The 12,071-nt window shown below is 33.6% G+C and overlaps 1 protein-coding gene across 1 annotated transcript in view; it reads left to right on the top strand.

The window, feature by feature from the left end:
* Nucleotides 1-11,378, top strand: part of LOC128553181 (uncharacterized) — a 45,768-nt gene extending 34,390 nt beyond the window's left edge. Inside the window, exons 2-4 of the mRNA XM_053534299.1 lie at nt 3,233-4,101; nt 8,195-8,353; nt 10,597-11,378. Of these exons, the coding sequence (XP_053390274.1) occupies nt 3,529-4,101; nt 8,195-8,353; nt 10,597-11,280 (1,416 nt within the window). The 5' untranslated portion in view covers nt 3,233-3,528 and the 3' untranslated portion in view covers nt 11,281-11,378. The remainder of the gene's footprint in view (nt 1-3,232; nt 4,102-8,194; nt 8,354-10,596) is intronic.
* Nucleotides 11,379-12,071: the final 693 nt, after the last annotated feature.

Raw genomic sequence — 12,071 nt, 5'->3', positions numbered from 1 at the left:
TTGCGATCCTTTGTCATGTCATACCAAACACGTAAAAAATGGTACTAGTAGCTTCCTCACTTGTAGCGTTCAGCACTAAAAGGGTGACTTGATGGCGTATAATGTTTCGTGTCTACGGCATGATATTCTTGTGACGCAGCGGTTTAAAGTCAGCTATTGTGATCACTGCAAGTAAACACTGTCGTTAATATAACTGAAAAATTGCTGAAAGGATGCTTAACCCAAACACACATACATTCATATATCATACTTTTCTCTAACTCTTTAAACTTTTCATAAAAAAAAAAAAACTATCCGGAAATAATACTTCGAGTAATACTGACCCCCACCACCCAATTATTTGAATTATCCTGAGGATAGTGTAAGAGAAATCGCTATACTAACATAATATGCATATGTAATGCTATTAGGAAACACTACAACACTAAATGTATAATAAATGCCAAATTATTTTAAAATTGTGTGCATTACTCTACGGAATGAAGAAACGATAGTGGGCTCAGATTGCAAGGAAAAAAATGAGTATTGGAAATATAGTTTTTTCGCTTAAAATGTGTATTGTTCTTGACTGTTTAAGCCTTCAAAACACTTAATGTTGTTGAATACAATAGGAGGGGAACTTCCGTAAGAGATTGTTTCAATAAGCATGATAAGTATTGTCCAGATCAAAATCCAAGATTGTAATTAGACCCTAAAGTGGCATGACGTGCGCTTTCTCAAGTAGAGAGATAAACGTATTCTTAAAACAATTCTAAGTGGCGTACAAATAGCAATTTACGTTTCTTGACTAATCTTGTCGGGGCTAGATTATAGTTGAACAATACGTCAATTATATATCCTCTTCTGGTATTGAAATATTTTCTAATGTATTGTCAGTTTTGGCTTCGAAGTTTAGTAGACTTGCCTGAGTTTATTCGACGTTCGAAACAGAAAAGAAATCATCGTTCAGAGTATTTACTGTATCATAGTTTAGATAGTGTAAATATGTGAGAATTGTCATCATTATTAGTTGTGGTTAAGTTTACATTTTACCAGTTTTCAAAATGTATTGTTTTTGAAACATTTTCATATTTAATACGAAAGTTGTTTATATAGATATATATTTTCCAGTCTTGTGATTTTATTTTCTCATTTTCTTATGTATGTTTTACGGTCGAGCTGTCGTGATGTTTTGCGAATTATACCAAGGTTTGTCATTAGTGTGAATTGTAGCTTAAATGGTTGATATACATTATTTTGCAAGATTAAAAATTGCATCTACAAAAGATTCTACTGCAAAGTATCAACAACTTACTTCTGCATTTCTTAAAAGTGTACGTATTAGGAAGTTCCGAATTTCGAATACTCTAGAGTCAAAGTAATTCATATTATCTGTTAGAGCAACTGGATCAATTAATGTGTTAGAATTATTTCTTACCTTTCTTGGTTCGTTTTTACCATAAAATTCAAAGTATGTATTTAGCGGAAGTTGCGGTTTAATGAATTCATTTGAACTTCATTTATATATCCTGTCATTATAAAAGAAAATTTACTTCAGCTACTTTTTTCCAAAATTAAGTTACTTTTAACCTAGAAATTAACTGTGAATTTGGATGTCTGTACAGTGTACATATGTAAACAAATTTATTGTGGTTTTAACTTACAAATTGTTTCCGTTAAATAAAATTGTTGTTAATCAACTAATGGAATACAAATAAAAAACAAACAAATAAACACTTCGCAACCCGTTAACTATTCAAGTATACTTTTTTTATAGTAAAGGGATATTTTGCAATCTTCGGGCTCTAGATATGGGTAGTGTGAGACTTTGCTTAATACTGATTATATAACATTTTCGCGTAATAAAGTAGTTCGTCTTAGTTTATATACATGCACATATGCATACATATATAGGAATAGGTAAATACTACATAAGCTAAAAGCTAAATTTTAAAAGCCCAGCTTCTATCAAGGTTGACTATCAGTACTCTGCTTATAAGAAATACTTACATAATGAAGTAATCTAGTTCACAGCGAGCAACTGTATGTTATCCTTGATGCATTTAATAATAAGCATGTCATTGGGCTAAAGGTCAGAGACCACCAATTCAAAAAAGTACAGGGAACTTACTGGGAATGAGGTAAGTGTATACCTGGGAATAAGGTAACGTCTGTGCGTTCTGATTGGTCAGTCATGTAAACAAACCCAGGAAGTGATTATTTTTTCAAAATTGATATTTTTTCACTACATTTACAGTAATTTATTATACATTTTCACAAAATTTGCTACATTTTATGTGTATTGAAAAAAAGTTTTATCGAACGAATTTCTCCCGGCATGTCAATGATGTAAACAGGGGGTCATCTCATTCACACGAAAATTACTTAAATAAAGTATCACTATTCCTATGTTTTTCGTCCGATATTTTGGTAGAACTAAGACAGTTCTTGAAAAACTTGTAATTAGATATACATGTTTCGATGTATGGAAGGCCGTACACGCCATAATGTTACAATGTAAGTCTATGGGAAAACAATTGGTGGTCTCTAACCTAAACTTGAAAATTTGATGAACTCCTTTCTGTGAAAATAAGTCATATACCTTGCAGTCAGCAATCCAGGTCTTGCTCAAGTCTTTACTTCACTTCTCACAAGTTTTCTTCCTTCATAGGGCATTTCCTCAGGGAAGCCAGTTAAAATTTAATTCTCATGTTACTGTATGTCAACTAGCCTGACAATGTGCTGCCTCTAGCTAGAAAAGAATTACACGTCTGCCAAATTACAGCATTTCTAGAGATTTATCTTAAACTATCATCCTTTCTTGCTGTTAAAACATAGTTGAAGCACACAGACCTTAGGATATGTGTCTGGATGGTAATTTGACCAGTTCAATTGTCAAAAGATTTCAAAAAAGGATGTGTATGGGAAGCTCTTATGGGTGTAACCATATTTATAAACCGATTTCTTAACCTTCGACAAAATCAGAAGAAACAAATAAGCTCTGTTTAAATTGCTCCTAATGTTCGTTCGTCATATTACTATACTGTATAACAAAAGTTTATCATACTAGGCCATTATATTATATTTGCAACACAGTTTACCATTTCATTTCGCTAGCAAAACATTTATTCAAATAAACACATCATTCAATCATTCAATCATTATATGTCTCACTAGGTATCTCAGAATGACTGATTACATACCGAAACAACGTCAATGATAACATGCTAATTTTACCAGATTTCTGATTTAGTTTTGCAGTCCGCAGACAACGATGGCGAAAATTGGCATTGGTTACGGGAAATTTCTCTAAAGATTCCCAACCTTCGTTTCTACAGGTGACAATTTTAAACAAGGATGGATGGTATGATTTGACCACTCACACAGGATAAACTTTTTCCGAAGGAAGATTTCATAGCTTTAACTTTAAAGATAGTTTTATAGATAAGAAAAGCTTCAAACTATTTAGTGAAATAATGAAGCTATAAAATACTGATATCATGGACTGAACATATTTGTGTACCTTGGTTCATAGGTTGTGTAAAAGCTATGGCTACTCCAATGTACAGTTCAAAACTATCGGGATCAAAATTCAAGAATTGGATTAAGGCTGGATTAGGTGTTCTATATACTAAAGAAGGCATTGAGCCTTTTGTTTGTGATGAAATAGAACAGTTCCAGCAGAAATGTTTGAACGATATTTGCATCAACAATGGACTTCCTGCTGGTACCACGTGTTCTGGTTGTTGCACAGAAAATGTTATTGTTTGTCCTACGAATAGAATTTGCAACGCAAAACGTGGGAAATGTAGCTTCCATAGAAATTCTGCCACGCAATATCTCCCGTCTGGCTGCCCTAACAAGATATGTCATAATTTCAAAAACGAAATCCAGAATGCTCATCGTTTCTGTGGTCCATCCTATAAAAACACTGATGCCAGCCAGTGGTGTAGCAATGCATGGGAAGTTGCTAAATGTTTCATGCCGCCAGACGGATACAAGGATGTGACAAATGCAGCAAAGACTGATTTCAATGGAATCAACAGTGTAATTATCAACTTTAAAGCATTTCAGTCAAAAGTTAAAGACGATCTTTCCAAGAAATTCAACATCTTTGAACAGGTAAGTCTAAATGACTATAAAAGCGGTTAGATTTTGAGATATATTGAGAATAGTTAGCATGCGTTTTTCTGAACTTAACTTTATTGATCAAGCCGGAAAAAGGGTTAACCATGCTACGCATGATCAAATGTTTGAATAATTATAAGATATTCTGAAATTTTGATCCAGTTTAAAGTGCATTAAAAAGTAAAGGTATGGTTGCCAATGTATAAGATCACTTGTTACAATCAAAGTACTAAAAGTACAGAATGGCTGGCTACCACAAAACACTGGATGAAATATGTGCTGGAAAGTCGATATATTAGGAAGAAAAACTCAACCATGTATTTCGGGTGTGAACCTGCGTTTACGAGTCTTAAACCCCTGTATACGACTAGGTTTATGATCTTGAACCATAGTTTATAGACATGACATGTGTGGAAATCGTCCAATAATTACATGAATCCAGATTCGCAGTCGAAAAACTAGGATTAACGATGGATAAACTAGGTTTTTCAAACTTAAAAGCATGTAAACCTATTCTTTTGAGCGAAAACAAAGGATATCGTCGTAAACCATAGTTCACACTCGTAAACATAAGTCCACATCTGTGAACCTAAGTTAAAGTTCAATCGAGAAACCTAGTTAAACGAACGTAAACATGGGTTCAAGAGCGTAAACTATGGTTTACTCCTTTTGTCCTATGTTTTCGCTCGAAAATATATGTTAGTATTCGATAATCTTAGTTTTTCGAACAAGAATGTAATTATTGCATTATTGGATTGCCGCGAGCATTGTTTACTTTGGTTTACGAGATGAACCATAGTTTACGAACGTGAACCTAGATTAACGTTCAGTAAAATTGGTTTCTCGAACAAAACTATGATTTTTGGTCGTAATCCTATGTTCACGAGAGTGAGCATATGTTTACGGTCGTAAACCCATTTTCACTGTCGTAAACTTAAGTTCCCGATCGTAAACACATTTTCACGTTAGTAAACTATGGTTTTACACTCGTGAACCCTGTATTACACCCGTAAACGTAGGTTCACACTCGTGAACTTAGATTATCGACCGAAATTCATAGTTCAGTTAAAAAAATATAGTTGAAACCTGGGTTCACGGGCATAAGCTATGGTCAACGCCCGTTATCTTCATTATTTCTCTTTTTTTCAAGTAGGATAAACTGTTGGATTTTATTTTCAATACTTATTATCGTTGATTTGTCATACAAAAGCGGAAATGTTTCATTTGATTAGCCATTTCTTGTTGTTTAATATGAATTTAGCTTGAAGGGTGAACGTTTAGACATCTTTGAAAAGATTTTGTTACATTTTGTAAAAGTTCTTGATTTTGCATTTATTCTTTAGTTTACAAAGTTTGGAAGAGATGTACGTAGGTTTTACTTCTGCCCTATGGTTCTTTTTGAATGCAGAGAGCAAGGCTTACGAGATGGCGCTTAATTTTTGTCCGATTAAATTCTCTTACTCGAGGCTCCCAAGAAAACTTGTTATCGACAATTTTATTTTGCGTTTTCTAATTGTTACGTAATACTTTAAGAGGTTTCATTTAGTAAAATATGTGGTAAAATGACTTCTCTGCGATATTTTGCGCAATGGCTATCACTTTGAAATTCGCCTCTGTTTCAGCAGTAGGAAAAACCCACAGGCCACAGTTGTGACCAAATATTAATGAATTTTTGCCAGAATGTTTGTCTTGATGATCTCTAGGTCAAATTTGAAACTGGGTCATGTAGGGTCAAAAACAAGGTCAGTCCAAATGAAAGGAAAAGGTTGTAGACACTCTAGAGGCCAAAGTTGTGACCTAATATTTTTGAAACTTTGCGAGAAAGATTGTCTTGATGATTTCTAGTTTCATTTTGAAGATGAAAAACGTGGTCACCCAGTCAAATCAAAGGAAAAGCTTGTGAACACTCTAGAGACAACAATTTAAGTTTGAAACTCATTATAATTAGTCAGAATATTTGTCTAGATAATCTATAGGTCATGTTCGAATCTGGGACATGTGAGGCCAAAACTTAGGTCACACAGTCAAATGAAAGTAAAAGCTTGTGAACACACTAGAGGCCACAGTTGCGACTCAGTTTTTATGGAATTTTGTCAGAATGTTTGTCTTGATGATTTCTAGGTCAAGTTGGAATCTGGGTCATGTGGGGTATAAAAGTAGCCTAGGTCAGTAGGCCAGATCAAAAGAAAAGCTTGTGAACACTCTAGAGGCCACAGTTGTGACCAAATATTAATGAACTTTGCCAGAATGTTTGTCTTGATGATCTCTAGGTCAAATTTGAAACTGGATTATGTGAGGTCAAAAACTAGGTCAGTAGGCCAGATCAAAAGAAAGGCTTGTGAACGCTCTACTGGCCACAGTTGGGATTCAATCTTAGTGAAACTTAGTCACAATGTTTGTGTCTGTGATTTCTAGGCCCAGTTTTAATCTGGGTTATTTAGGATTAAAACTAGGTCACATTGTCAAGTCAAGGGAAAAGTCTACAAACTAAAGGCAACAGTTGTGACACAATCTATATGAAGTTTTGGTCAGAATGTTTGTCTTGATGATCTTTAGGTTACATTTGGTCATTTGGGGTCAAAAATAAGACACTAGGCCCGATAAACTCTGGTGAGCGATATAGGGCCATCATCACCCTCTTGTTTTCATTTATTTCAGTAGCACCATACACCTGTGGTTTTACGATCTATGTTACAGTTTATAACTCTTAAAATTATTTGCATTTATTGCAGCAGTTGAACATTCTGCAGTCCTAACGAAAAACTAGTTATAGAAATAGATAAAAATGTACTTTTAATCAGTATTTGCAAACAGAAATTTGCCAATCGCAAAACTTGTTTAATGTACGGCCTAGTGCTTTGATATTTGGTGTGTAGCATCATCTAGTGGTCCTCTACCAAGACTTTTCAAATTGTTTTCCTGAGATCAAATATGGCCCCGCCCCGGGGGTCACATTGTATATATAGACATATATAGGAAAAACTTTGAAAAACTTCTTGTAAAAAAACACAAGGCCTATGGCTTTGATATTTTGTATGTGACATCATCTAGTGGTCCTCTACCAAGATGGTTTAAGTTATTCCCCTAGGGTCAAATATGGCCCCGCCCCAGGGGTCACATGGTTTAAATAGACTTATACATGTATAGGGAAAAACTTTGAAAATCTTCTTGTCCAAACTACAAAGCCTAGGGCTTTTTATTTGTAATGTAGCGTCATGTAGTGGTTCTCTAAGTAGTTTTTACACATTATCCCTAAGGGTCAAATATGGCCCCGCCGCAGGGATCACGTGGTTCGTATAGACTTATATAGGTGGAAACTTTATAAATCTTCTTGTCCATAACCTATAACTTTCAATTTTGGACCACGTATATACTATTGATTTTCAAAATGAACCTTGACATGAATTAACCTTGATATTAACCTAGTGACCTACTTTCACTTATCTGTAGCTACAGCCTTCAAATTTGGACCACATGCATAAGTTTGTGTACCGAAACGAACTTCGACCTTGACATTGACCTAGTGACCTACTTTCACATTAAAGGCTTCAAATTTGGACCACGTGCGTAGTTTTGTGTTCCAAAATGAACTTTGACCTTGAGATTGACCTCTTGACCTATTTTCACATTACTCAAGGTACAACCTTCAAATTTGGACCACATGCATAATTTTTGTGTACCGAAATGATTTTTGACCTTGATATTGACCTAGTGACCTACTTTCACATTTCTGATGCTACAGGCTTCAAATTGGGACTACGTGCATATTTTTGTGTTCTAAATTGAAATTTGTCCTTGAGTTCTACCTAGTACCCTTTTTACATTTCTCAAGCCACAGCCTTCAAATGTGAAGTTTTGTGCACCGAAATGAACTTTGATGCTTTCACATTTCTCAAGCTACAGCTTTCAAATTCAACCACATGAATTGACCACATGCACAGTTTGTGTACCGAAATGAACTTTGATTTTGACATTGAGCTAGTCTTCAAATTTGGAACATTCAAAAGTAGCTCAATGGTTGGCGCCAAGATCACTCTGTGATCTCTTGTTCAGATTCTGAAACAGATTTTATGACATTTATTTGTAGGGTAGGGAGGTGGGCAGAGCAGTTCGACATTCTCCACAACTAGAGATGGAAGATACAGATCTACATAAGTATTTTACAGACTTACAGAATCTGCTGTCAGATCCTACATATTTGTCTGCTAATACCGATGCGCAGAATGCTAAAACGAAATTATTACAGGTAATATTTTAGATTATTGGTAACAAAATACATGTCCATATTCTTAGTCTTATTTCCAGGTTTTTATAAACAAAACAACACAAGCATCGTGTCTACCCGAATTTTAGGGGATCCACTGAATTAATAGCAGTCGATCACAAAATTGTTCAAACTATTTTTCAAAAGGTATTTGTTCAATTTCAACGAAATATAGAAATGTAAAGTGAAACATATACTAATAAAATCTGTTAAAATCATTTAGAAGCATAGAATCCAATAAAGCAGAATAATAGCAGACTTGTAGAAGCATAAAATATAATAAAGCAGAATAATAGCAGACATGTAGAAGCATAGAATACAATAAAGCAGAATAATAGCAGACTTGTAGAAGCATAAAATACAATAAAGCAGAATAATAGCAGACTTGTAGAAGCATAAAATATAACAAAGCAGAATAATAGCAGACTTGTAGAAGCATAGAATACAAGAAAGCAGAATAATAGCAGACTTGTAGAAGCATAAAATACAAGAAAGCAGAATAATAGCAGACTTGTAGAAGCATAAAATACAATAGAGCATAATAATAGCAGACTTTTAGAAGCATAAAATACAATAAAGCAGAATAATAGCAGACTTGTAGAAGCATAGAATACAATAGAGCAGAATAATAGCAGACTTGTAGAAGCATAGAATACAACAAAGCAGAATAATAGCAGACTTGTAGAAGCATAGAATACAACAAAGCAGAATAATGGCAGACTTGTAGAAGCATAAAACACAAGAAAGCAGAATAATGGCAGACTTGTAGAAGCATAGAATACAACAAAGCAGAATAATAGGAGACTTGTAGAAGCATAGAATACAACAAAGCAGAATAATAGCAGACTTGTAGAAGCATAAAATACAACAAAGCAGAATAATAGCAGACTTATAGAAACATAAAATACAATAAAGCAGAATAATAGCAGACTTGTAGAAGCATAGAATACAACAAAGCAGAATAATAGGAGACTTGTAGAAGCATAAAATACAATAAAGCAGAATAATAGCAGACTTGTAGAAGCATAAAATACAATAAAGCAGAATAATAGCAGACTTGTAGAAGCATAGAATGCAATAAAGCAGAATAATAGCAGACTTGTAGAAGCATAAAATACAATAAAGCAGAATAATAGGAGACTTGTAGAAGCATAGAATATAATAAAGCAGAATACAATAAAGCAAAATAATAGCAGACTTGTAGAAGCATAGAATACAATAAAGCAGAATAATAGCAGACTTGTAGAAGCATAGAATAATACAAAGCAGATTAATAGGAGACTTGTAGAAGCATAGAATACAATAAAGCAGAATAATAGCAGACTTGTAGAAGCATAGAATAATACAAAGCAGATTAATAGGAGACTTGTAGAAGCATAGAATATAATAAAGCAGAATAATAGGAGACTTGTAGAAGCATAGAATAAAACAAAGCAGAATAATAGCAGACTTGTAGAAGCATAGAATATAATAAAGCAGAATAATAGCAGACTTGTAAAAGCATAGAATACAATAAAGCAGAATAATAGCAGACTTGTAGAAGCATAGAATACAACAAAGCAGAATCAGAATAAGAGGAGACTTTTAGAAGCATAGAATACAACAAAGCAGAATAACAGCTGACTTGTAGAAGCATAAAATATAATAAAACAGAATAATAGTAGACTTGTAGAAGCATAGAATATAATAAAGCACAATAATAGCAGACTTGCAAAATTTCAAAAATACTTCGCTGCTTTTATGACACATTCAAATGCATGTATTGGTAAAGGGAATTTTGATATTCTTTTTTCAAAACTTTTGAATGATACTTCTCAAATATTGTTTTATTTATCTGATGCTTAATGTTACAAAAAGTGTCAGAACAAGAGTTCTTATACTCAAATAAATATTTGATCCTCGCAAAATGAATGTAACATGACGAAATAATGTAAGTAAAACTTTATCTTCTTGAGGCAGCACACATATGATATGATTAGCGATAATTCATATATAATAGGACGTAAATCACTTCAACCTAAAACACAGCACTGTTTATACAAAACAAACATATAAATTTATTCTATTAAGTAATTGTTTACACTTTCAAATGTAAATCAGTGTCTTACTAATTTTATCTTTAAGTATTTATCAGCATAAAAATATCAAATAAACATAACATATCCTAGCTACTTTTTAAAAATTTCTGAATACATTTTAACTATTCACTACGGCATTTATTTTAGCTTCAAAACGATACTTTGATCATTGGTAAAGATGATATCCGGAACGTGCTGGATGATGTTGCCAAGGCAGTCCAAGATAAAATCAGGACTGAAATAGACGAACAAAAAAAGGAAGCCGAAAAGACAAAATTAGAACTGATCAGTATCACAAACGCGTCTGTTAAACGTATTGAAAGTCAGGAAATATTATCCATTTCTCAACTTGACAAAGCATTGGACTCTGCAATTAATGATTTAGAAAAACACACGAAGGCATCGCTTAAAAAGGTACAATCAGAAGCTGATATTGCTAAGAAACAGATAGGGGAGTGTGCTGATAAAGGGGTTAGCAAGTTGAACGTCGAAGCCGACACTGGAGTGAAACAGATAGAAATATCTGCTGATAAAGGGGTTAGCAAGTTGAAAGTCGAAGCCGACACTGGAGTAAAACAGATAGAAATATCTGCTGATAAAGGGGTTAGCAAGTTGAAAGTCGAAGCCGACACTGGAGTGAAACAGATAGAGAAACAGATAGAAATATCTGCTGATAAAGGGGTTAGCAAGTTGAAAGTCGAAGCCGAAGCCGGAGCGACAAAGATTTCTGCAAAAGCGGATGAAGCATTAAAGAAGATTGAGGAATCAACAACAGCGAACAAAGAAGATAAATACAACAAGTTAAAAGAAGGTAAGTGTATTTTTGTGTGAGTGCATGTATTTAGCTTGGTACATATAGGTTCTTCATTTGCTTCTAATGTGTTTGAAAAATCTTCATATTCTATGCAGAATTATAATAATGATAGCTGAAGTGTTACTAATAAGATTTTCATTTGTAACATTGTTTTCCCAGTCATTCTTAAAGCAGCTAAGCAGAATAACTGTTTTGTATTATGCACTTAAAATTGAAAAGTCTTTGCACAAGATGAAACTTTATAAATTGAATAATTAAAACTATTTAAAATACATTTTTAACTACATTTATTTACCAATAAATACAAACTAGTGTCACCTATCGTCACATTAGTGTGAACAAATGTAAGGTGACTTTTAATGCGATTTCAGTAGAAGGGGACGTTACTTTACATTCTTTATTAGAACATGGTGTAACTGATATCGCTTTTAAATGTCACAGCGATTTCTGTCTGTTTTAAGTTATGGTTTAAAACTGGTCATTTACTAAATACACTTTGTGTGGTCAAATTACAAGATTGTTGATATTTGGTGCTTTTGTAACACAATTTCTTTTTGTCTCTCCAAATCTCTCGCAACATTTTGAGTATGGCCTGTAGCAGGTCTAATCAATTTTCAATTTCGTGGTTAGACATGCTTATGCAGGTACATATATGCTCCATATCCGACAAAAGTGTGATTTTCTAAGTTTTTTGTTATTGTAATACTTGAAATGTATAGTGCCTTGGTACAACTTGTATATTCTTATTACTATATTTCAATGACCTACAAAGTATTTATAATGTACACATTTCTAATAACTGTAAAAT

This window comes from Mercenaria mercenaria, unplaced genomic scaffold (assembly GCF_021730395.1).
Source record: "Mercenaria mercenaria strain notata unplaced genomic scaffold, MADL_Memer_1 contig_3564, whole genome shotgun sequence".
Classification (NCBI taxonomy): Eukaryota; Metazoa; Mollusca; class Bivalvia; order Venerida; family Veneridae; genus Mercenaria; species Mercenaria mercenaria.
Note: the sequence above shows the minus strand (reverse complement) of the source record. Positions and strands in the feature narration are given on the sequence as shown.